General features: G+C 37.3%; 3 protein-coding genes across 4 annotated transcripts; 2 read left to right on the forward strand and 1 right to left on the reverse strand.

The window, feature by feature from the left end:
- The first annotated feature begins 6,867 nt into the window (after window positions 1–6,867).
- amx (TM2 domain-containing protein 3 almondex) lies at window positions 6,868–10,032 on the forward strand. Of its 2 annotated transcripts, none has more exons than XM_069505224.1 (4): window positions 6,868–7,006; window positions 8,325–8,560; window positions 9,105–9,226; window positions 9,688–10,032. In XM_069505224.1, the coding sequence occupies exons 2-4, from the start codon at window positions 8,336–8,338 to the stop codon at window positions 9,965–9,967; spliced, it is 627 nt and encodes a 208-aa protein (XP_069361325.1). In that variant the 5' UTR covers window positions 6,868–7,006; window positions 8,325–8,335; the 3' UTR covers window positions 9,968–10,032. The 2 variants fall into 2 exon arrangements, with proteins under 2 accessions (XP_069361325.1, XP_034835047.1); XM_034979156.2 differs by having other exon boundaries at window positions 6,900–7,199.
- A 470-nt stretch (window positions 10,033–10,502) lies between these two features.
- LOC117991682 (uncharacterized) lies at window positions 10,503–12,509 on the forward strand. The gene is made up of 3 exons (XM_034979281.2): window positions 10,503–10,703; window positions 11,078–11,259; window positions 11,777–12,509. Exons 1-3 carry the CDS (start codon window positions 10,548–10,550, stop codon window positions 11,985–11,987), a joined length of 549 nt encoding a protein of 182 aa, XP_034835172.1. The 5' UTR covers window positions 10,503–10,547; the 3' UTR covers window positions 11,988–12,509.
- A 4,891-nt stretch (window positions 12,510–17,400) lies between these two features.
- Window positions 17,401–26,319, reverse strand: Mau2 (Mau2 sister chromatid cohesion factor). The gene is made up of 11 exons (XM_034979289.2): window positions 26,066–26,319; window positions 25,712–25,891; window positions 24,637–24,759; window positions 23,734–23,862; window positions 23,220–23,328; window positions 22,522–22,869; window positions 21,991–22,100; window positions 21,278–21,379; window positions 20,819–20,922; window positions 19,458–19,660; window positions 17,401–18,780 (listed from the first exon to the last, which is right to left on the reverse strand). The coding sequence occupies exons 1-11, from the start codon at window positions 26,288–26,290 to the stop codon at window positions 18,593–18,595; spliced, it is 1,821 nt and encodes a 606-aa protein (XP_034835180.1). The 5' UTR covers window positions 26,291–26,319; the 3' UTR covers window positions 17,401–18,592.
- Window positions 26,320–26,378: the final 59 nt, after the last annotated feature.

Here is a 26,378-nt window from a genome sequence, read left to right on the forward strand (position 1 = left end):
AGATCAGTCAGTCAGTCAGTCAGTCAGTCACCTTTTCCTTTTATATATAGATTATATTATATTTGACTAGTGCCACAAAGGCAGTAATATTAAAAACATAATTACACAAATTAATCACACAGGATTGGCAAGAGTCTGTGATCAATCTACAATTAACAATTTAATCCCCCATATTTGTTAAAAGGAATACAAAACAATTTACTAAAGAAAACAATTTAGTAAAGACTGCCAAACGGATATAGCTTCTGTTAGATATTGATGCAGAAGATGACTTACGAATGTGCAATAGTTGACAGAAGCTTGAATGATTCCCCTTATCTAAATATATAAAAGGAAAGGGTGACTGACTGACTGACTGACCTATCAACGCACAGCTCAAATTACTGGACGGATCGGGCTGAAATTTGGCATGCAGATAGCTATTTTGAAGTAGGCATCCGCTAAGAAAGGGTTTTTGAAAATTCAACCCCTAAGGGGGTGAAATAGGGGGTTGAAACTTGTGAAGTCCACGCGGACAAAGTCGCGAGCATAAGCTAGTTTTATCAAACGAAGTCTGTAATTCAACTACTGATTTCATTAGATTGCATAAAATAGATTATTTACCTTTATGTGTTTGATAATATCTCAACGCCTGAATTTTTATGCTATCATTTTCAGTATCTGAATTTTTACCTTTTAAAATTTTATTTACATTATTGCACCAGCTGTGAATAATCAATTTGATCACAAAATTTATTATATAATTTTTCAAATTGACTTTGTGTGTATCACATGTTAAAAAATCAAAACTTGTACTCTGATCAACTAATAATTTTATCATTTGACTTTTGCCACTTTTCCCAGGATCATTTTTTAACATGCTTTTTACTATTTTTATTATATTTCTCACACAATTTGAAAAGTTACGCGAGGGTCGGTAAAGAGATCTCCTTGTGATATCGATAGAATGTATGTATTCATCTGCTTGAGGTGGGGTGGTGTCACACAATTCATTATTGCATTTTATACAAGATTTACACACATTCCTTTTTAGCTTTTTTATGACAAACCCTGTCACATACTTTTTAGTTTCAGAGATTATTAATTTGTCTCCAATTTCTGAACTACTATCTGCCAAATTTTCTATACTTAGATCTGTATCCATTGGCTCATTGCTCATCGGGGGCTCTTTGATGTCATTTTCTATCAAAAGACAATCTAAATTTTGTAACATTTTGTTAGGATCTTCCTCACAGTTAGCCCCTAATGAGTGACTTGAATTTAAATTATTTACAAGTAATGTTTTGTAAATACTTTCAAACTGCTGGCAGGTAGGGTTTGTGTTTATACTTAATACTTACCTATATAACTTAATACTTACTGTTCCATCTTTTTTTTTTGTTTCCATCTTAAATCGCATTGATTTTAATATTGGCACACTTTCATCCCATAATTTAAAATGGTCAGAGTTCATTTTCAAACAATTTTTATATATTTTATGGGTCTTTTTATAAGACCCTCCATTAAAGGAGTCAAAAAGACGATCAAATAATAGCAGCAAGTCGGCTGTGTCAGCACACTCTTGTGGTAGTAAATTATTTTCTGAAAAAGAAAAAAGATTAAAATTAAATACTTAAATAAATACTTAAATATATTTTTTTATACATAAATGTCAGGCCACATTTACATGGATTTGTAGCTGATGCTCGCGACTTCACCCGCGTGGATTTAGGTTTCTTAAAATCTATGAACTCTATGATTTTCAGAGAAAAAAGTAGTGTCCTTCCCTAAGAAGTTATTTGTATACCAAACGTCAAAATTGGGTGGGCTGTGGGTCGATTTCATAAAACCGGCATCAATCATTATTACAATCTCAGTTGTTGTGATTGGCTGAATTTGTGCGATTCTTGTTGCAACAATGCATTGTAGCCAATAGTGAGCTGGCGTCAACCATTTATAATATTAGTATGGAGTTGTGGATGTTTTAAAGTTGCACTATCATCACATTACAGATGTAAAATAGCGCCATATATGTTGCTAATAAATAATTATTGAGAATAAGATTAGTCCTTGCTAGTCAAGTAGTACCAAAGTCTGATGAATTAATTCTAAAGTGAAGAAGGTCTTCAAATATCAGGTCTTTAAAAGTTTCAGAACATTAACAGTACTTACTTGCACAAAATCGTAGCGCTCCTGATACACGCTGACTAAAAACTTGTGCAGCATGTTTTACTTTCATCTTCGGAATTTTCTCTATGAGTACATGAGCTTCTGTTAACTTGTTGCACATTCGTAAGTCATCTTCTCCTGCATCAATATCTAACAGAAGCTTTAAATGTATCCATTTAGCAGTCTTTACTTCGTCCTCCTGTGTGAATCTTAATTCTTTTGTCAGTAAATTGTTTCGTATTCCTTTTAACAAATGTGGGGGATCAAATAAGGGGAATATATTATTATTTTCTACAGCAAAACTACTATCCCTAGGCTCGTTGCCTAATCTAAGACAATCTACTTTAGTCTCTTTTATCAGCTCATTTATAACTTTGTTGTTAATTGTAGATTGATCACAGACAGTTGAGACGACAGCCAATCCTGTTTGATTAATTTGTGTAATTATGTTTTTAATACACCTTTTTAATATTACTGCCTTTGTGGCACTTTTGCAAAACAAATAGCAAATTGGCTGTTTGAACTTAGCTTTTAGCCCCTTTATCATGAATACCAAAACATGGTCAGCAATATTCTCTGTAATTTCATTTCCCCCAAAATCTTCAAATCCGATTACTTGATCGAATGCTGTATTGAAATGTAGGGATGGAGACAAAGACATTTCATCAAAGATTAATACACATAATCGTTGCTCCATCCCCAATTTGTCTGCCGCATTTTTCAAAAGTTTAATTATCGCAGGGTTTAAGCCTGGTTTAATTGTTATTTGTTTAAGGACATCCAGTAATGTTCGTTTTGATGGCAAAGTTAACATTTTTCTCAAAAAGTTATAGCCTTTTGGACTTTTCTTATATATCGAGAGTGACATTAATTTTTCTGCATGATTAAATCTTCTTCCACGGCTTTTTTTGTTATGCTGTGTTAATTGCATTTTTACAAGTGTTTGAGCAGGCATAGGTAAGTATTTTAGAACCTTGTTAAATAATTTTGTTTTTGACATTTTTTTTGCTATCTTTACTTGGTTTCTTTGTTCGAATAATTTATTTTTCAAATTAACTATTTTCCTTAACAATTTCTGAACTTTGAGATTCACATGTCTTTGACCAGCTTTTCCTGAAAAAAAAAAGGTGTTTTTATTAAGTATACATTAACTATTAGACAATTTTCAATACTCTATTCTTGTTAAAATCTTGTTAAACAGTAAAGATTTTTTATCTCTTATTTAATTAAATTAAATTAAATTTATTGGATATTATTACATATTAAATTACATATAAGGAACACAAAAAATACTTATAATACAGATAAAAACAAGTAATAACAATTAAGTAGACCTAGGTCTAGTGGGGTGCCAGCCAGGTAACCTCCCAGTGTGTATGTGTGTATGTGTATTATTTGTTGTTTATGGCCACAACTTACTAGTAATTATTTTTTTCTGAATCTGAGTTTGAGAATATCCTGCTTGGATGTTGTGAACCACAGATGGGGTACTTTGAGCGACCGATTGATTATGTGTAGAACTTTCTGGTTGATTTATTGTATTAGCATCTAGACTTGAATCAATGGCACCTGAAATATGCAAAATAGAGTTTTAGAAGAAGTGTTTATGTTATAATTATTAGTTATACATAGTTAGTTTCTGTCTGCAACTTCATTAGGAGATTTCAGTTTTGAAGATTCCATAGAAACATTTGTACTTATTACATTTGATACCAAGTGGGGTATCCCGTAGCGCTGCCAAGTCGATTTTTTTGATATTAACAATAAACCTCTACAGTTTTGCGGCTTGTTAAGAAAAGTGATCTGTTTTACTCTTGTGTATTACAGAACCCTATGTGCTGTGTCCAACTCGCACTTGGCCAGTTATTTTCTACATAGCAGTTCTTGATTTATCGTGCAAAACGTCGAAAAATACGACTGAAGTATGGGACCCTCTGTGCACAAGTCTGACCCACACTTGGCCAGTGTTTTCAAGCTTCTACAATCTGTGCTTTGACCTATTATTGACATGTCAATCAATGTAATTTCTCAAAATCCTCTCTACTGTAATAACTAATAAATAAAACTCACCAAGGTTAAGAGAAGGAAATGCTGTCTTTGCTAGTCTTTTACTGTGATGGTATAAAAAACGATCTTCAAAGTGGTGATTGCAAATTCGATAATTCGTATATATTTCATCATCAGTCTTGCTTTCTAAATCTTGTCCTACTATCTCTTTCCATTGTTGAAATCGTTTCAAAGAGGAGTGGCCAGGTTTTGGAAAGTGATGCAAAACATCTGAAAAAGTAGTAACATAAAATATGCAATATATTATTGTATTATCTATACTTATTGTACTTATTTACTTAATCTCTATAATATATATATAAAAATGAATCACTGAATGTGTTGCTAAGCGCAAATTTCGAGAACAGCTGAACCGATTTCGCTAATTCTTTTTTTATAATATTCCTTGAAGTACGAGGATGGTTTTTATGGAATTGCCCGAAATCGACTAGGCGGTAAGACGTTCGCTGGGGCAGCTAGTAAAATATAAAAAAACCATAGTCATTAAAGTTCAAAATAATATCTAATGTTGTACCTACGTACCTACACTTAATTACAAAACAAAAAATGTACAGAATTAGTAGTCAATAATCCTTACCAATATTATAAATGCAAAAGTATGTCAGGCTGTCTGTCTGCTAGCTTTTCACAGTCAATTTGTGTAACCGTTTATGATAAAAGTTAGAAGGTACAGAGAAGCTTGCATCCAGGTAAGGACATAGGCTACTTTTGCCTCGGAAAATCAAACAGTTCCCATGGGATTCTTTAAAACGCTAAACCAACGTAGACAAAGTGGCGGGCATCATCTATTTGGTGAAGAGATAGCTTGCATCGGAGACGGTTGTAGGCTACTTTTATCACGGAAAATTGGACTTCTCACGGGATTTCTAAAATGGTTTTTTGGATGATATCCACGTGGACGAAATCGCAGGAATTATTTAGTATCATGATAAAATACCTAATGTACTAATGGAGCATAGAGTTTGACTCGTTTAAGAGATTTGTGTTAGATTACAAGTGAGCTGATTTTAAACTTACCGAATTGCTCACATCCGAACACACATCGAGATCTCCGTGGCATTTTCCCTGCACAAATCTATCGACAGAAAATCTTTTCACAAAGCAAAAACAAGTCCGTAATCCGTAGCCGTGGTCAATCGTTCAGGCATGAATCGAGTCCGTAAATCAATCCTTAGGTAGTTATCGAGGTGGTTAAAGGAAACACAGAGTCCAGTAAACAAAGCAGGGTCAGATAAATTTATCAGAAATAGAAATATTTAGAACCGCACAAACAACAATACACGAAAACATGAAAAGTTTTGAACTTCAACGGTGACCAGGGTTGCCAGATATTTACCAATTGAATTCGCCCGTTTTTTTTTTTTTTTTTAATAGATATAGCGAGCAAGCGAGCAGGCGGGTCACCTGATGTTAAGTGATTACCGCCACCTGATGTTAAGTGATTGCAGCACCAGAGGAGCCGCCGATGCGTTGCCGGCCTTTAGGAATTTGTTTTAGGATTTTGCCTGCTGAGTAGCCTAAAATCGCCCGTTTCTATCTTCCAGGGGCCCTACCGCGGTTGTTTGACAGCTACAATGTTACGATCACAATCATCTCTGATTGGTTAATGCTCGCTCACTATTGGCTACAATGCATTGTTGCAACAAGGATTGCACAAATTCAGCCAATCAGAACAATTGAGATTGTAATAATGATTGATACCGGTTTTAGACAATCGCCCTACTGGTAGCCTAAATGGTTACTGGTAGCCAATCGGGATTTTTGGGCGCCGATTGGCCCGCCGAGGTAGCCTAAATGGCGGTAATTCGCCTAATCTGGCACCACTGGCGGTGACTGTGGCTGTCCAAATGTTTGTAATTTAAAATTACAACAATGTGCCCGCCATCTATTTACGTCTTTTATTAACTGTTATCTATTTGTTTAGCCGTACTCGCGCTTAGATGGCACCACAAGCGAATTTCAATTTGCGATTTTTTAATGTTCTGGAGTTGCACCCCTATGCATTATACTATCGGTTTTGCCCTTGATAGACTATCGAGATTGGACTATCGGAATCGATTGGCAACTCAAAACTTCAAACAAGTCGGTCTGTGCCTGTGCAAGTCACAACTATATTATGTTATTGGTCTGTGGCACAGAGTACATTGGTATCGTAGACTGAGTAAAAAAGCTAGACTAAAGTACTGTGTAACCGCGTGTAAGATAGCGATAGCCCTACGTAACCATCAATAACACGACAATTACCATTGTTTAGTAGTCAATATTTGTATTAACCGATCAACAATATTTCTATTAAACTTTTTTTATGTGAAAACAAGTAAATAAGTAATGAGAAATACTATGAAGCCACGAATTCTCAAAGTTTGTTTTGCAACTAAAGTTGTAGTTCTTGAAAAATTGGTTACACGAAAAGGGACAAAAAATAGGTAAGCTGCGTCTGTTTATCACATTAGTAACTTTGTCTGTGCTCTCTTTTTAGTGTGAATGAGAAGACAAACGTTCCTTTGTCTAGATTTTTTACTCAGTTTACGATGATTGGTATATTCTATAAGATCTGTGGCACGTCTGTGGTCACAAGTGTTCGATCATCGATCCCTAATATAATCCTACTCTGTGTCAACTCTGGTCCCACTCTGGTGAACTCGTCTGTGGTCAACTCTATGTGTATATTCCAATGTACTCTGTGTCTATGTGTTCGACATGGTCTGTGTTGTTCGATTTCAAAAACACTTCAAAATTAACTAAAATAAACAAAAATAAATTGAATTTTATATTAACTTCAAATACATAGGTAATGATCAAACATTTTATGATGCTTTTGAAACCTTAGCGTGACATCGGTTTTAGTATGGTATTAATTGAGTGATCGATTTTCTAAGAATAAAGTAAGATGTGCAGATTTTTTCCACTTAGGGTAGCTGTCAAAGATTCCTTAGTTTTAATCCTTTTAGTTATTTTCAATACAATTCATATGACCGACCTGGGTAAGTATTAGATTTTTACTTAGATTTTATAAGTAAACCTAGTAGTAACTAAAATGTCTTTTTTAGCCTATTCTTATCAAGAGGTTGTCGCCCATTAACCCTAATTAGGTCTTAGGACTAATATTTTAGATATGAAAGATTTTTATTCCAATAAACTCTTAGAAGTGATATTGAATTATCAAATAAATCTATCACTGGTTCGGAATGCCCTTCCTACTGAGAAGAACCAGCAAGAAACTCTGCCGTTGCTTTTATTTAAAGACTTCGTCCGCGTGGATTTAGGTTTTTGAAAATCCCGTGGGAACTTTAATTTTCCGGGAAAAAGGAGCCTATGTCCTTCCCCGGGATGCAAGCTATCTCTGTACCAAATTTCGTCAAAATCGGTTGAACGGTTGAGTCGTGAAAAGCTAGCAGACAGACAGACAGACACACTTTCGCATTTATAATATTAGTATGGATTTAATTTACAATACCTATTATGTCGTGTAAGTAGATATAGGTAAGTAATTGCAGTCTCACACATTGCTGGAGCAAGCTGTAAATCAAATCACGCTATTTTATCATTTACATAATCTTCGATTGGGTAATAAGCATTTTCAGGAACATACTTTTAATGGATTTTCAAACTTGTCTAAAAGCAAGTTAAAATTTATTGTGGAATTTTAGTGTGCTTATCAGACACTTATTTCCACAAATGAGTTTTGGACTTTCTTGAAGCAGGAGTTGTTAGCCATTATGCATTATTAAAGTATAGGAGATACAATTTCATTAAAAACTAATGTAGTGCTAGATTATGCCCATGACTTTGCCATGGGAACTCTGATTTTCCATGGTATATGGTAGCCTACCCTCATCTCCAGGATAAAAGCTATATCTGTACTAAGTAGATAAAGCCTGCAACTTTGCTGATGTGGATTTAGGTTTGTGAAGAATCCCATAGGAACTCTTTAATTTTCTGGGACACAAAGTATCCTATGTCTTTCCCTGGGATGCAAGCTATCTCTGTACATAATTTTCATCAAAAATGATTAAACAGAAGAATTAAAAGGTAGTAGACAGACAGACATACGTACGGATTCTATGGAATGGCAATTGTGTTTTTAAATTCTTAACAATACTTTACAGCAAAAAATGATATGGATATCCACAGCAAGCAAAGCAAAGTGAAAGATGACACTAACAACAATATCGTGAATTTCAAAAGCAGTGAGGATTTGAAGAACTGCCCTATGAAGCAAGGCAACATGTCAGATTGCTCCACACTGAACTACCCTTGTGTGACCTGTGATAGAGGCTGTGATTGTGTGTATGGGGCTGACACAAATTACACTTGTAGAGTCAATGCCAATGTGGTGTGTAATGTAAGTTGATTTTTAGCATTTAAACTTCTGTTAGTGATATCCGTTATAAATATATCTAACGACTAGACTCACATGATTAGTCAGAGTATATCATTCAAGTTGTGTCACGAGCAGAGGTCCTTGATGACTTTGAAAATAGTCAGCCAAACTCCTAACAACATAAAATTAAAAAAACGTTATTCACTCTTAGCCTATCTCAGTCTGAAACTTCTTAGGGTTATTAACCTTTAGCTTCTGCTTCTGCCGAAAGTTGTGGTAGCCGATTAATTGGCTTCATAAGTGGTTAAGATGTCTGCCTTTTATTCGGGAGATTAGTGGTTCAACGTCTAATTTTTTGGAGCCATGTGCATTTTAAGCAATAAAATATTGTTTGCATCAATGGTGAAAGAAAACATCGTGAGGAAACCTGCATGCCTGAGAGTTCTCCATTCCGGTGTGGTGGACTATGGCCAAACCCTTCTCATAGGGAGAGGAGACCCGTGCTCTGTAGTGAGCCAGCGATGGGTTGATCATGATGAATAATAAACAATTTGTGCATTTTCAGGGCCTAAAAACATTCAACAGGACAGCAATGTGTCGCTTCTGTTACCAAACTGAGAAGTGGGAGCACAGATGTGATCAGAAAGCTAGCTGCAACTCCTTGGCTTCACCCACAAAATACTATTTGTAAGTTGTTTCTATTTCTATTGATTAAACTCTTCTTTCTTTAAGTCCTGTTGTTTGCTTCTCTGGTGCAGTGATAAGTACTATCTTAAATGCTAAAACAAATCCAGGTTTAATTCCAAGAGAGGAGACCTACCCAAGAGTCTCAAGAGGAAAAAATAGTCAACTAACTTTGCTTTTTCTATAGGCTTCATACTTTAAATTGGTATGGAATTTGTCTATGAACCAAACCGGTGAAATGTTAAAAAACATTAATTTATCAAATTGTAGTACTAAACTTGTAGTACTTACTTATATGACGATATTTGAACAAAATGTCGAAAGAAATCAAGCTTCCATCGAAAATTAACAAATATTATATGAAAAAAGTAGGATAAACTCAAAAACTGGGCAGGTCGCTAGTAAATAAATAAAAACAAGTGAGACTGCAGCCAAATTCTAACTTGTCAATGAATTTTTTTTAGGACCAACTGCACAGTGTCCGATGACGTCGTATGCTTGGGAAAGCGAAAGTTTCTTAAAAAGATACGTTGTTCTTGGACGTCTGGCACACGGTGGGGCACAGCCCTTATATTAGCACTCACCCTTGGCGGATTCGGCGCCGACAGGTTTTACCTTGGACATTGGCAGGAGGGGATAGGGAAACTGTTCAGCTTTGGAGGCTTGGGTGTGTGGACGTTGGTAGATGCGCTACTTATCGGCATACACCACCTTGGCCCTGCCGATGGATCTGTATTTATATAACTTTATTGTTTTAGTGTTATGTAACTTATTAATTATTTCTTAATGTAATAAAAATATAGAAAGTTTATTGTGTTTTAGTTATGCTTATTATATAGCCAACCAAAACGGATAATCCGAATAACTCGTTTCCATGTTTGACTGGCACTTCTTTTCTGAGTACCATGGCGAAAGCCAAACGCTAACTACTACTTTTGAAAATATTACTATAAAACTTAACACTGAATGAAAAATTGATTCTCAACTCTAACACCAAATAAGCTGAGTTAAAACTCCCTGCACAAGTTTGCAGTAACCGCCCAGTTTTCTAACTTTCGTGACATGACCTACTGATCAAACTCCAATAAGGTTTTATTAATGTAGCTCATTTACTTATCTAAATAATCTGTATATGACGCCAAAATTCAGTGGATTCAAAACAAAGAGTATATAATCACTAATGGTTCAAAATTCAAGGTTTCGTTTATAAACTGTCATTTGTAATGTTAAAATGTGGTTAAAATTGATGGCATAAAGATTAGATACCTACAACCTCTGCACAAAATTAATTGTTACAAGTTATTAGGCTTATAAATTAAATGAAATGTCTCACGCATTCTACGCGGATGCTTGGAAACGGACGGCGCGGCGGGACCGCGCGTGGTATCAAGAGAGGCTGATGCCGGCTCTAATGGCCGCTAAGGAGAAACAAGCAAGGGATATTGATGCGACGATCGCTGTTGCTCAGGAACTTTTGCGGGTATTTTACTATATTTTATATGAAGACGATTATTTGTTGTTATAGCGGCAATAGTATTACACATTGTGTGAAAATTTCAACTCTCTACCTATTAAGTATAAGTCGCGGCACGTAACAACAAAATTAACAGCAATAACAAAACAATTCAGAACGGACTGACAACTGTACACTGGAAGTGCGCAAGACGTCCCAGCTATCCCCTCCACGTTTCGTTCAGCGCTAGACTTACGTGCCGCGACTTATACCCACGGTTCACGAGCTTAAAGCACAATGACAGACAAACGGACAGCTGAGTCTTAGTAAGTAATAGGGTCCCGTTGGCACCTTTCGGGTAAGGACTACGGCACCCTAAAAAAGTTTTAAATTTGGATCAGATTTATGATGAACCCGTTGCAAAGCCTACACCGGTGCTGCCGCATGACATAGAACATCGCGACGACGACAGCCTCATGAAGCCGATAGAGCCCGAAGTGTTGAACCTGCTATACGGGTGCACTGAAAAGGGTGCTGCGGAACAGTACCTTAAAGCGAGATACAAGAAGGCCCCTGAAGACAAGTAGGTTTTAACTTCGCAATACCTACCCACTTTTATTTGATAGGGGGTAGGTACAATTCGGGCAATCTTAGTAGATAGGTAGGCATAAAGTTCCTTTATTTAGATACAGTACGCGGCAGAAAATAATGTACATCGACATTTAGAATGAGATTCCGGCTTTGTAGAGCGTTGTCTCTGTCACTCATAAGTCATACCTATCTGATGTTTTGTCGGTCTCAACGACAGAGACAACGCTCTACAAAACCGCTATTTCTTTTCAAAGGTCGATGTACAATATTTCCTGCCGGGTACTGTACCTATTAGCTTCGCCTTTTGTAACTTCGTTCGTAACTATGCAACTGATGTCACCATTATGGTACCATCGAGATTGTATGATGGAGGTGGGAGAGTGGAGACATAGGAACCAATGGCTAACAGTAAGACCAACGTATTTGGACTCTACTGACTTATCTTCCTGAGTCCCTTGGATTTTAGTGCACTAGAAGTGTGTTAAGTACTTAGTTATAACTTGTTATAGGTTCTTTTTCCGTTTATCGACGAGCTGGGACTATGGCTGGCAACAGAAGCAGTCGCGCCTGTCCGCTCGCGACGTGAACCGCGGCCGCCGCGCCGTCCTGCGCGACACGTTCTATCGCAGGAACAACCTCGGTCCCGACCCGAGGCACTACTGCAACCCCACTGGAGGAGAGGTCTCCTTGTGCAGCGAATATACTTGCGATACTAATTGATATGTAGCCTATAGGCATAATTCCTGAGTAGGTTCCTGCAGTAGTGGAGCGGTGTACGGAAGGAGTGTAATGAGCAAGGACGCTCAGTAGGTGTTGTTATTGTATTTTTTGAATTACTATTTTGACTTGAATGTTTGTTTCTCTCAATTACAAGCTTGTCATTCCTACTACCTTTAAGTGTTTCAAATGTACTGACTTCCATGTTAGCATTAGTTTATTTTGCTTGGTTAAAATTTCCGGAATACTTTCTTCACATTGTCATTTTATTAACTAGATACGAGAGATAAAATAATAATGCAGTAGTATAGCAAAAAAACATATATTTTATAATTTTATTATTTACAATAATTCAACTTTTATTTACATATTAAACAGCAAAATGTACCCTTCCTAAGGTCCCACACACTGTTTACAAGAAATTCGTAAATTAAAAAAATGTTTACAGATTAATATTCGTTTAATTTACAACATCGCCGCTAACGACGAGGTATATGAGGTCCAATGTAGGAGCGTGGCAATGGATGCAGCTAGACGAAAGTATACTAGATGTATAAAAATAATTATAAGAATGGAAAGTAATATGACAACTATTGTGACAACCTTAAAATTAATTCTGCGTAAGGTTGAGGTATTTTTAAATAATATGTTAGCACAATAAACATCTATGTATTAGATAAATTATTTACCAGTATTTAAATAGATTACTTATTTATTTTATTTTGGAAGTATACCGTATATTTACAACAAAATAAAGAAGGGAAACACTAAATGTTGTGTCTATATTATTATGTACAAGAGTGACAAAACTTAAATTTCTTCGTCTATGTGTTAGTACCCTTACACAGAGATAACCAGATCCATCCATCGACACGCGTATTAAAATCACAATAATTAAAATTAATCAACCAGACACATTCAACAACAGGCTCGCGCTAACAAGTTACTAACAAAAAATAATAAATATGAGACATCTTTGTTCTTTCTCAAGTTCATATTTGACACAACTATGTACAATTATACACTACAAATATATCAGTCCATGAATTCAGCGAAATCCACATTTAATTTGTTGTAAGTCTAGCGCAGACAGCCGACTTAATCCTGTCCGACATTAAGTCAGTGAATCACTATAGCAGCAACAGCGATGCCAGAGACGCCAGCTTTGAATTTGTATGCAAGCTATTTAAAGCCAGGTCGAGCGGTCTAGGTTTCCAGCTCTGGTTTGTATTATCCAAGATATTCCACAGCAGGAATCGGTCCGACAATAATCAGAGCATGTACGGCCAACTCTGATAATATAACTGTCATAATTATAGTGCGCGATAGGTCGAGATGGCAATCGGGGTGGGGACGCCCCGCACACCCCCCGCGCTAATAAATTTTAAATAAGTAGTTATTTTCCGATACTAAGTAATATAAATGATTAAATTTTTCGAATGCAACGTGTCATTGAAATTTTGCTGTATCCAAAATTTAATATGTTTGGTAGCCAGCGCGGGTATGCGGGGCGTCGCGTCCCCCCGTCTCATACCCCGATTGCCATTTCGACCTGTGGCTTACTATAGGTCACCAAGAAAAATCGGTGATCTGCGTTAGATCTTACATAAGTAATCCATTGTGCTGTGTGCAACATAAGACAGTAATTTTATTATTTATTATGCTCTCCACTTTGGCATAAACATGACAACAGAACAACAAGATACACTACGTTACAAATCAATATTTATTTCATTTATTGCAATCACGTGTATAATACAAAAACAATTTATAAATTAAATTATTTAGGTTTATTAATAAAAAAATGGAACTAAAAATTGATTGAAAAAAATTATTCTGTCATTGCAAAATTATATTTAAGACCTCCTAAAACCCTGTAATATTTTAGAGGCCATTTTTACGAATATGTACATTATTACATAATATTATATACAAAACAAACATTAAATGAATTACAGTGCGATAATATCGTAGTACAAATTATATGGTATTACATAAATATACCTATACAATACAATTTTATACGTGTCTACACATGGGGCCACATGTTGAATTTCGGCCTCACAAGTCAGTAGTGGTACAGTACTACCACTTTTATAAGTCCAAGTTTTGCGGAGATTAGCGCAACCTAAAGTCGGGTCAGCTGCGCCATGTTATAGCAAACACGAGTGTGCTCACATATAACATGAAATTATGTGTTTGCTAAAAATACACAGCGTCGCTATGAAGATCATTTTGTGTGGTGTATACTCCCCCTAACTTTTACATGTGTACTCACTCTTAATCCTGCTATGTTAGTACTTTACCTGCCTGTCATCTGCGAGGGCACCCATCTTTCTTAAGTTGGTCAGCCCTTTTTGCTGTCATAGCGTATTGTGAATTCCTGCAATAACGGTCGAAAACTTTTCGCTTTTCGGAAAAAGTGGTTTTTTTTGAGAGTTTTCATATATAAATATATGAAAGATAAAGACTCGCAAAGTGCAGTTGATGGAGTGATCTATATTCTCAGTCTAAGGGAGAGAAAAGAGGTCGCGAATCATCATCAGATGAAAGCAGCGGGAAAGCCGAATCGGCATCGGAACGTGATTGTGCGCGTCCCCCGAATAAGAGAGCAAGGAAAGGAAAGAAAAACGTGTTACGTGGACCCACGGATAGACCTCTTAATGGATCATGTGACTCAGTTATCTAATTATCTTCAATAGTAGGTACATGCCAAATAATGTGCAGGCAAGAACTGAGTTGCCTGCGGTTGCGAGGGTGGAGATACCGCCTTGCTCCTCTGCAGAATTTTTAGTAAATCCTAAAGCTGGACAGCTAGATCTAGGGATAATGAGACAGTGATAGATGTGGCAAAAATCATAACATATGCTCCGTCAGCTTGTGGTCAGGCTCTTTGTAGGCTACAAAGATTCAACACGAATCAGTGGATGGATGTGAAATATATCCAAAAAGTCTACAGGCTTTGCTGGCTAGGCCAGGATTTACGGATTTGAAGGTGAATGATGAGCTCTCATTTAAATGAAGGTAAAAGTTTATTTAATGAACACAGAGAGTGTTGGCGAGGCTGACGAATGGGCTTTTAGATCACAATGAGCTGGTGCGGAACAATTTGCAAGAGATTGTGAATCGGGCAAACAATTCAATGAGTGAGTTAATCCCAGATAATTTATATAACAAAATATTGGGTCTCTTTGGTCCAGAGTCACAAAGTCATAAAAAGATGGATTAGATCTTACAAGTACTTTGTGGCAAGAGAGCAGAATGCATTGAAGTTTGTTTTATTGGAGAGACAAACTGATAGAAGAGGTTAGTAACAGAAATTTACAGGTCACATTGAAGAATGTACCTCCAAGTGCGGATTACCTATTTGATCCTAAGACTGCGATTCAATCTTTAGGGGGTCGGGGTCTTTGCTGAATATGCCTACGTATCTGAAAGAAGGTAAACCTTTTAAAAACAAGAACAAATCAGAGTGTGAACTTATTGCTTCCACATCGAAGCATGTGGATCAGGGATATCGTAGCTCAACCTTTCGTCCTGGAAGGAATAAGACTTTCAAAAGAATTTAAAGAGGGAAACAAGACCAAAGAATAATAAGAATAATTCCTTTTGATCGAAAGATAAAAAATGACAGCCATATAAGTTTCAGGCCGGGGTCATCTAATAAACTTCTTACCAGCCTGGAAAGCCAACAGCTTTATCATGAAAATTATTTCCGGGATTGCATATCTTTCAGGAGAAAACCCCTGATATATCCATACAGGAATTTGATGAACCGATACAGTACAAAGGTTACAACGGATATGACATGCATAATAAAAGAGTTAAAAGAGCAACGGATTTTAGAAAACCAAAGCAGTTAACACCAAGCTTCCTATCAAAGATGTTTTTAGTTCCCAAGAGCAATGGCATTCTTCGTCCTGTGTTCGACCTGAGGGGATTAAACAAATATCAGGCCAAACATTTTCAACTAATATCTCATGCATCTGTACCAGAATTCCTACAGGATCAAGATTGGATGGTCAAGATAGATATTTCAAGTGCCAATAGCAAAAACCCATCGTTGCTACCTCAGATTGGTTTACCAAGACAAGTTGCTGCAAATGACATCCCTTCATTTAGGCTTATCATCTGCGCCTCGGACATTTGCAGCTCTAACGAACAAGATTGCGGAAATCCTTCGTTCCAAAGAAATTCGGGTTCTAGTCTATCTGGACGATTTCCTCTTGGTCCACCAGGACCAGTCCAAGTTGATTTCTCAGACTGCGGTAGTCGTGAAAATCTTGGAGGCTCTGGGATGGCAAATAAATTATCCAAAGTCAGTTCTAACACTGATACGCCAATTAGAGTACCTCGGGATAACATGGAATACAGAGGCAAACAAAAGATCTTTATCCACAGAGAAAATAAGGATAGCACATTAGATTTTGACATGTTAATTTAGTTAAGAAATTGTGTACAAGAGAATCGGCCCCATTGTTCTATTATAAATTGATCCTTTATATCGGTTCCAAATGGGCACAATATAACTGGCAAATGCTTAGTAATGAAAATAAAGAAAGAGATAGTGGTTATGTTGAGTGTTGTCTGTCGTTGAGACCGATAAAACCTCACATCAAATGAGTGACAGAGACAACACTCTACAAAGCCAAAATCTCATTCTAAAGGTTGATGTACAAATTACAATATTTCTTGCCAGCTACTGTACTGATTCTGATGACAACTAAATTGTAGAATATTTTTATTGCCGATGTATTATGAAAAGGACAGACAAACTTAATCTAATTTAATTGCCATCAGAATCAGTACCAATGTTAAAGTACATTCACAAATTAAAATTTTACAGTTGATATAATTATGTATGATATGCCTAAGGGCAAATATTTAGTAGAAATTGATTTTATTGTAGCTTATGGTCAATAATTTACATTTTACAACTTCCAAGTAATGTTTTAATAAAGTTGTTTAAATATAAATAATAAATGTGGCTAATTCCATTGTACACAATCTCTAAACTAAACTAAAATGGCACATCTAAATCTATTGCTATCCCTTTTATAATGTTGCTTGCGGAAAAGGACAGCACTAGATTTAGACCTGTTAATTTAGTTTAGTTTAGAGATTGTGTACCAGAGAATCGGGCCCAAGATTATACTAAGTTGATTTTTTAATAGTCAATAAAATTATGATGGAACAGTGTTGACTAATAATTATTTTATTTTATTGTTGGTTTAAAAAGGCATACATTTTTATGCCTGCAGCTCACAAAAATACAGACACCAAGATTAATGACTTTGTATAATGTATAATTCACCTTTGTAATTATGTCTAGGCATACAACCTAACATTTTCATATGCTTTTAAAAATCCTGGTATCAAATTGATATAAAAAATCGAGATAAAATTTTATGAATGATAAAATTATAAAATTAATTAACTAAAAAATGTAAACTAAAATAAAAGTTACTTTGGATTTTATGTCAATGTGGTGTCATATAACTGTCAATGTGGCTAATTCCTTTGTACACAATCTCTAAACTAAACTAAAATATCACGTCTAAATCTATTGCTATCCCTTTCATAATGTTGCTTGCGGAAAAGGAAAGCACTAGATTTAGACCTGTTAATTTAGTTTAGTTTAGAGATTGTGTACTAGAGAATCGGCCCCAATGTCACATTAAGTATTTACACTGTTCACTGTGGATTGAATGTGTGTAGAATAATACTAGCCCACCATGCCGGCAGTAAATATATCAACAGTTTTATTTAGTCAGTTTCTATGACAAAACATTTTTCTGAGAATTTATACATAGTATTTACACTTCCACTGTGGATTCACTGCACATGTATTGCCGCATTGTCGCACTAGAGTTGTAACACGCAAATTGTCGTACTAGTCGTAACACGCATATTTTTGCACTAATGTCATAATGCGTGTTTTTCCACTAGTATCGTAACACGTGTACTGTCGCAGTAGTGTCGTAACGCGTGTGGCTAATTATGTTGTACACAATCTCTAAACTAAAATGATGAGTTTAAATTATTGTTTTCCCTTTCAAAATGCTTCCTGCAGAAAAGAATAGCACAGGAATTTAAACCCGTCAATTTAGTTAAGATTGTGTATGCCCTAAATTAGCCTGAATGTCGCACTAGTATTATATAACAAACGTTTTGCCGCACGCACGTACTACACGTACGATAAGTAATACTATTGTCGAACTAGTATCGTGACGCGAGCACTATCGCACTAGTATCGTAACAAGTGTAATGCCACAGTGTTTTCACGCTTCTATTATATTACTAATATCGGCATTCGTAACATGTACATTGCCGCAAGAGTGTGTTATCGAAGGAAATATACGTGGCGCTTACCGCATGTTTCATCGCACTGTATAATAACATCTGTATTGTCGCACGAGTGTTGTAACGTACGTGGTACCTGGCAGCGGTGGCAGCGCGGGCGGGTAGCCGCTCGTCCACTGCAAGAGCACATGTCCAGGCATCTGCGTCGCTTGGAAGTGGTTTTGGAAGGGCTTGCGGGAAGTTGCAGTATCGTAACACGTATATTGTCGCACGAGTATAGTAACGCGCATGTTATCGCACTGTATTTAAGAGGGGTGCGTAGAGCCCGGGGGCGGCGGCAGCGCGGGCGGAGGGCCGCTCGTCCACTGAACTAGTGCGTGTTCAGGCATCTGCGTCGCCTGAAAGTGGTCTTTGAGGAGGGCTTGTGAGAAATTGCAGTGCCTCTGGTACGCATCGTTCTCGCGCTCCGTGTCACCCGCTAGCCGGTACAGATCTGGAAAACAGTTTTATAGTCAAAATTAGGAATCAATATCAAGCCTGAAAAAATGTATATATTCATAAATGGTGTATACTTTTGACTGCTCAAAAGAACTTAAGAGTTTAATGGATTTTTTTTTAATTTATGGACTAGCGCTTGATTGCAATCAGACCTGGCAAGTGGTGGTGCTGCCTAAGATGGATCACACATGTCCATATGCTTAATCACTCTTGACTTGAAGTTTACTTTCTTCATCAAGCATCAATGGAATGTCATTCCACTCACTGCTCGTTTTAATCTGTGGTGAGATGTCACTTAACATACATTTTTTGAATAAATTTTTTGTCAATGTTCAAATAGTGAAGTTTTTAATTTTTTTAACTGTAAGCCTACCTAATTGAGACAGTTCTTAACTTCCTTAAGTTCCGTGGGATCACGGCGACTTAGCTATTCAACCATCAACCATCACATATTGTACAACTCGTCGAAAATATCTGCGCACCTCGCTGGAATGCGCTTCCCCTCGCGCTTCCCCACAGCTCGCCCGTTTTCGCCTATCCAGTACCGGTGCCAACGCAAGCGCGTTGCATGACGTCACTAAGCCAGGTTCTCAGATATTTCCGACGGGTTGCACAGCTATCTCAGAAACCACCTCAGTTAAATAGTAGATCTACATAAAACAGTATAGCTACCTTTCTGTATAGCACTTGCCCACAACTGGACATGCACGTCTGGGATTTTGCTCGCGAGCTGCATGGCGGGCGTCACCATGTTCATGCTCTCACGCGAGTTGTTGATGGACAGGAAGATGTGTCCCAGCAACACCAGTGAGCATGACGTTAGACGGTTGAGATCCTCGGCGTTGGCCATTTTTAATGTTTCTCGCAGGTACCTCCTGAAAGATTGCATCAGGCAGCTTGAACAGTTGGTCATTCAATAACATACACAAACCACTCCAGCAGTCATTTTCTCAAACAATTGGGTATTTTACTCCAATTTCTTTATTATAAACTAGGATAAAAATAAATGACGTAAACTGAAAAAAACTAATTAAATCGATCAAATAACAAAAAATTATAAGCATTTAAATATTTCTGATTAGACAGAGATAGCGATACAGCAGTTTGACGCCACACCTACTAATGCCATAGTAGCTTCGTGCGGTTTCGTACAAATTTTCTTTTAACGAGAAAGGGATAGAAGACCCTCCCAATCCAAAATTAAAATGCCTGTAACTTTGTAAATCTTTGTTGGATTTAAATATTTTTTTCAGCCTACGTCATTATTTTTATCCTAGTTTATAATAAAGTAATAATATTTTATCAAATTCAAAAGTAGGAAAATACCCAATTTGTCAACTGCTCAATCAATGATCTTGTGCACACTGACCACTACTAAAATACAAGTATGCTGCAATTGCTGACTTGTTTTTAAAGCAACTTGATTTTCGCCATTTTAGCGCTGCTAGCAGCAGTGAGAGCTGACCATTTGACACAAAGTGTCAATTTAAATTTTTGGTGTGCTCATTAGGGAGTTTTGAATCAGCACAAAAGGTAATTGTCATTTTATATTGCACTATCTAGCGTACTTGTATATGTCTTTGTGTACTAAATGGAAAAGAAATATTGTAATTTGTTATCGCAATTTGACGAGGTTGGTAATCTGCGACGATCTTTTTAAAATAAGGGTAATTTTATAATAAGGCAAATTTTTCAATTTTCTATAGGAAATCTGTCAACGTTTAACGTTGTGATCAACCTATATCACTTAGAAACGATTTTCAATCGTCAAATAATCTTTAATCATAGACCTATCTTTAACCAAAAAAATTATAATAAACATAACCGACAGACGTTGGGGTCCTAAGGTTAGGAATGGCGATCTCGCACCTGAAAGCGCAGCGTTGGAAGACTCCCCACTAGGTGGACAGGCGACATCAAACGAGTTGCAGGGAGCCGCTGGATTGAGCCGGCGCGGCCGCAAGACCAGGGCGTGTGGGTCCCTACAAGAGACCTATATGCAGAAATGCACGTTTATTGGTTGATAAACTTACTTGGCTTCATTATATCGCGCTTGGAAAAATGCTTGTAATCCCAAAACGTAGTACGAGGCAGCCCTTAGTCCGTGTGCATAGGCAGGCAATGCTTCCGGCCTCACCTGAATACACAGAGGTTATTCTTATTGCAACACATTTATAAAATTACCAGCTGATGCCCCTGACTTTGTCCCCTTTTTTTTAAAAAAAAAAATGCTATTAGGCATGCCGCACAAGGGCGGGTATGTGGGACTCACTCGCGGTTTTTTTTTAACTGCCTTCAGCATACCCACTAAAAAACCCAGCGGTGCCGTCCGCGTCAAGTATAAGACGTCTCAGGATCCCGGATATCGGATGCGACTGAGACGTCCTGGCGTTGGACCGGCATAATTGGATTTAGAATCATTATGGGAAATATGTTTTTTTTATTTCCCATGACAAAAAGTAGCTTTAAAGCAAAACATGTGAGGCATTAACCTGTTCCATTAGTTGTGCCAAGTCGTTGTCGCGCCTCCCCCGTAAGTAAACAATAGCCAGATTCAGTTTCGCAAACATCCATAGGTCCCTTTCTTGTGACATCTGTAAATAAAAAAATATGTGTTAAAATTATCATAATACTGTTGCCCGCGACTTCATCCGCGTCCCACGGACCTCTTTTCCCGTAGATGTTCCAAAAAAATTCTTTCATACAAACCTTGTCTTAACATTATCGAACACGAAATAACTACAATTATTATCCAATTTGGTGGTTGTTCGGAAGTTATACGTTTCAGCGATTCCTTTTGTATTTATATAGATTTTAGGGTACATTTGGTTTTTTGGACGACATTGTAGAGGATGGAGAACTATGAATACTGTTTTCATCAGGCATTAAATTTCCAACAAAACCTTTAATGTTTGTTAGACGCCACTTTGTTGTGGGGTTGATAACTGATAATTCACATACCTTTGTGACAACTAATTTTAACCACTACAGCAACGTTAAGAAGAATCTGCGTACTAATTTGCTAACTCAGTGTCTAACACTGAATGATAGCAACCATGCTCATTTGACATTTATTTTTAATCCATAAAAGGTTTTCTACCAAAAATTATTTTCGTATCACTCAGTGAAGCAGCAATGTAGAACCAACCAATGTCAAATGAGGGTGTCAGAATTAGCGAATCACCCTGTAGATCTGTATACTCACGTGTATGGCGGTGTGGAACTGCGCCTCGGCGGCCTCCATGCAGTTCATGGACATCGCGTACAGCCCCAGCAGGCAGTGCAGCTGGGGAGTGTGCGCCGCCGCCGTGTGCGCTACAACAGTTGAGCGATATTCACTACCAGAGGTCTGTTTCACAGGTAGCATGTGAAAAATCATGTAAAAAGCCTTACGTAGAATGTGAAAAATCACGTGAAAAGTCTTACTTAATTATAGAAGCCTGTGAAAAATTACGAATCAAAATTTCAGTTTGAAAATTATTACATTCAAACCTATTTTATTTTTTACACGCACGTATGGTCATCGACCCGAGCTAAAATGCTAAAGAGCGTGCGAGCGAAAACCTAATTAAATTAACGTAGGTGCACAAAATTGAAAAATAAATTTTCGATTACCTATGAAATCACTATAAAAAAAATTACCGAAGATGAAAATAGTTTAAAAGTAGCAATATTGTCCAGGTCGATTCACTACATATTGATTATCACCAGAATATTATAACCGTCGCAGGCGTACCGTTGGGCGCCGTGTTGAGCAGATGCGCGGCGCGCGCGATCTCGTGCAGCGCGTGCGCCTTGCCGCCCGCCACCAGGCGGCACAGCGCCGCGTGCTCCAGCAGCGCCATGCGCAGCCGCCACGCCAGCACCGCGCCGCCGCGCACGCCGACCGCGTCGCCGCCCTCCTCGCCCGCCAGCTTGTCGATCTGCGCCAGCGCCTTCTCCGTGTACTTGTGCGCCTTGTCCATGTAGCCCGCCTGCGCCGAGTGCATCACTGTCACCAGGTACACCAGCACGTACAGCTGCTGCCGCGACAGCCACACGAACGACTCCGCGCCGCCCGCGGTCGCCGCCGGCCCGCACACTGCTACCAAATACACCATACTTGGAACCACTCACTTTTACATAATATTATACAGCTTAAGTAGAATTTATGTGCGTAAATTTTCGAGGTTTCTATTGGTTAATCACGAAAACAATATTCAAAAGGTGTTTTAGAGCAAGCAATTTTTCTTTGCAGTGTGATTTGCGATCAGTACAAGGACTTTTAAATCAATTGAAGGTTACATGTTTGAAGACTGCTCGAGATGTCTAAAACAAGCAATTTTGACATAATTCTTTTTTATTTCAAACAATTTTAGCTGTTGCAAAAAATTACAAATATGGCACTACAGTAGTAAGTAGCCCTCCTCCATTACTTATAGTAAATCCACTTACCATCATCATCTGGCCGTGTGGGCGCCATGATGGTCTGTATGCTCTGCTGCAGCTGCTTCAAGCACGGCTTCACACTCTTCACCTGCCCCGCCATCAGGTAGTGGCATACCTTCACAAAAACATTGAACACCTGTTATTTTGATTGGTCAGTTAGCGAACGAAGATATCAACTAGCAAACGCACGAGGCACGCGCTACTCTGGTCCCGCCCACTTTTTTGCAGGTAGTTACTTGTTGCAAATATGAATTCGCATCTGTAAAAGCTCCGCATAAGATGCGGATGCGAATATCCGTAACACCTCTGTTTTAAACAACATTCAGGACAAAAAATGCCACAACCTTTTCTAGTTTGGTGCCTACTAATTTTGCTTTCTCTAAGTTTTATGCTCAACAAAGTCAGCCATTTCAAGCAATATTTCAAAGTTTCAAAGTAATCACTTAACATCAGCCAACTTTCCTTCTTACTATTTATTTATATTTTTATATCATAGATTAAAGCTAAGGAGCAAACCTACCTGGAGGACAAAATAGAACACTTTGAGATATTCCTTCTGGTGTGGGCTGCCAGCCCATGTCTCCACAAGGTGTCCAGCCTGGTTAAGTAGTGGTAACACTTCTTGGATTTTCTTGTCTATTAATAGTAACTGAAACAACAGAGATGGGTTTTTTAAGTGAAGCTGAATTTAAAGCCGCAATTACACCTGTAAGTTTTACTCACGTAAGTAGCTTACGTGATTAACTTACAACAAAACTAATGTGAACACTCTTATGGTACCTTTTCATTGGTAAATTTGATAATAAAATCACATATCTATATAAATAAAAATGAATCGCCGAAATGTATGTCCACGCAAAACTTCCAAATGACTGCACCAAATTGGTTGATTCTTTTTTTGTTGTGTTTATAATATTGTCAGGTTTATATGAAAGAATTTTTTTGGAAAATCCACGGGAAAGGAGTTCCCGCGGAACGCGGACGAAGTCGCGCAACGGCTAGTTTATAAATATTAAATAGAATGTACTGGGTGGCTATCTGAAATGGACAATTACTACCTATACACATTTTTTGATTTGACTGAAACTTGGAATGGAAATAGCTTATATCTTGAAAATAGGCATACACAACTTTTTATGCCAGAAAATCAATGATTTAGCACAGGATTTTTAAAAACATATCCACTTGGGAAGTTATCAGCATCAGCTAGTTTTATGAATTTTTATCTAATTTTACCAATTTATGATTAAATGTTTTACTCTAAAAAGTTTTTACGTCTACATGTAGAAAATAACTTGTCTAGCTGTCGATATTTAAGTGATTTAAATAGTAAGTAATTTAGCAATTAAATCATAATATAATTTAAGATTAAAAAATTTGTTTGATACAAACAAAAACATGTTATTTTATATTCTTTACTCACCATAACCCTACTGAGTAAGAACAGCACTCTTGTGTACGCAGCATTGGAAATCTGCGCATAGTCTACTCCTACTCCCAGGAGACTGCTCGCCACTTCATATTCCCGCTCTGTTGCATGGATTTGCTAAAAAATATGTTTTATTAGTTTTATTAGGCTATTAACAGAGTGAGGAAATTCAGTCTTGATCCTCATCAAATCAACTTCTGTCATACATTATATAGGCTAGTGGTAATGTGAAATCAAAGATACCTAGTCATTTTATAGCCTACCTAGCATCAAATGTAGGTAACAATTGATGTCTGCCTGTTTAGGTGAAGCCTCAACATTTTATTACAAGTCTCCAAACTATCCTGAACTATGCTGTTGATCGACCTCATTGGAATTTATATAAAATACACTTTATATTTGAGATTCTAGATAACAATTTCTTAGTAGAGTAGAAATTCGATTATCTGGCCCTCAGTTATACGGATTCGCGATTATCCAGACTACCAACCGAAAATTGTTCGGCCAAGTGCGAGTCAGACTCGCACACCGAGGGTTCCATACTCGGGTATTTTTTCCACCATTTTGTACAATAAATCAAAAACTATTATGCATAAAAATAAATAAAAACCTGTTTTAGAATGTACAGGCAAAGCCCTTTCATAATATGATATCCCACTTGGTATAGTTATCTTACTTTGAAAATTGAAAATACTATTATAGTGTTATAAATTCGATTATCTGGATTTTCGATTATCCGAATCCCTAACGACAACAATTAGTCCCGTTAATCGAGTTTCCACTGTAGTTGGTTGCTTGAAGTTATGGAGAAATTCTACACACAAAAATAAAGTTTTTAGAATGAGTCATCAAATCAATGAGAGAATCTATCAGCTGGATAAACGTTTGCTGTCCAGTATCTAGTTGGATAGTAAATTTAGACTGGATAGGCTGAATACTGGATAGTTACTGGATATCCGTTTCATCCCTAATCAGTAACATACATGTACTTTAACTTAACTTATAAGTAAAGTCAATATTATCAAATAAGTGTAAGTGAAAGTGTTGTTACTAATTTGTAGCTACTTACTGCCAGTTGGAATATTAGCCTGCAGTGCCAGTAAACACTATGTTGTGATAGTTCGATAGCCTTCCGTAGTATCGGTTTACAATGTGTTGGCTGTCCCTGCTGCTCGCACAGCTCCGCGAGTACGCTCGCCGCTTCGAACTTGACATCATCGAACCCGTTGATCGTCTGAGATAAGCACCACTGCAACGAAAACACTACATGACCCACTTCAACAACATTGTTTACATCTTATCCATATACATCATCAACATAAACCGATATAATAAACCCATCACATCAACTAATTAGTGCAATACATAATATAACAAGTCTTAAACCCCACTAATTAAGTAATGAAATAACAAAAAAACTTACACTCTGTTCCAAATGCGTTCTCGCCAAGTCGATGTTTTTAGTGTGTGTCAAAAGGATATTTCCGAGTTGTAAATGTGTCCTGGCCTCGACCCTCTGTGGTGGTTTGAAATTAAATACGGCTTGAAGGCACTGAATACAACTTTTTATGTCAGGAGGATTTGATGTACGGAAATGTTCCGCTAAACCAAGTAAAGAAATATACCAAGCGTCCTGCGTTGACGCCATTTTGACATTTCTGCTTGGAGGGAGCAGTGTTGACAGCTGGAATGGAACTAAATAGATTTTTTAACTGGTTTTCCAGCTCTGGGTTCTA

Source organism: Maniola hyperantus, chromosome 20, assembly GCF_902806685.2.
Source record: "Maniola hyperantus chromosome 20, iAphHyp1.2, whole genome shotgun sequence".
Classification (NCBI taxonomy): domain Eukaryota; kingdom Metazoa; phylum Arthropoda; class Insecta; order Lepidoptera; family Nymphalidae; genus Maniola; species Maniola hyperantus.

What these genes read in the sequence shown, in the direction of transcription:
- amx (XM_034979156.2), top strand. Translation starts at nt 7,106, where the DNA reads ATGTGCAGATTTTTTCCACTTAGGGTAGCTGTCAAAGATTCCTTAGTT. An exon ending in AATTCATATGACCGACCTGG is followed by an intron (nt 7,200 to 8,324) that starts GTAAGTATTAGA and finishes AATACTTTACAG; the next exon opens with CAAAAAATGATATGGATATC. An exon ending in TCACCCACAAAATACTATTT is followed by an intron (nt 9,227 to 9,687) that starts GTAAGTTGTTTC and finishes AATTTTTTTTAG; the next exon opens with GACCAACTGCACAGTGTCCG.
- LOC117991682 (XM_034979281.2), top strand. Translation starts at nt 10,548, where the DNA reads ATGTCTCACGCATTCTACGCGGATGCTTGGAAACGGACGGCGCGGCGG. An exon ending in TTGCTCAGGAACTTTTGCGG is followed by an intron (nt 10,704 to 11,077) that starts GTATTTTACTAT and finishes AATTTGGATCAG; the next exon opens with ATTTATGATGAACCCGTTGC. An exon ending in AAGAAGGCCCCTGAAGACAA is followed by an intron (nt 11,260 to 11,776) that starts GTAGGTTTTAAC and finishes AACTTGTTATAG; the next exon opens with GTTCTTTTTCCGTTTATCGA.
- Mau2 (XM_034979289.2), bottom strand. Translation starts at nt 26,290, where the DNA reads ATGGCGTCAACGCAGGACGCTTGGTATATTTCTTTACTTGGTTTAGCG. An exon ending in GAACGCATTTGGAACAGAGT is followed by an intron (nt 25,892 to 26,065) that starts GTAAGTTTTTTT and finishes TTTTCGTTGCAG; the next exon opens with TGGTGCTTATCTCAGACGAT. An exon ending in TCTTACTCAGTAGGGTTATG is followed by an intron (nt 23,863 to 24,636) that starts GTGAGTAAAGAA and finishes CTGTTGTTTCAG; the next exon opens with TTACTATTAATAGACAAGAA.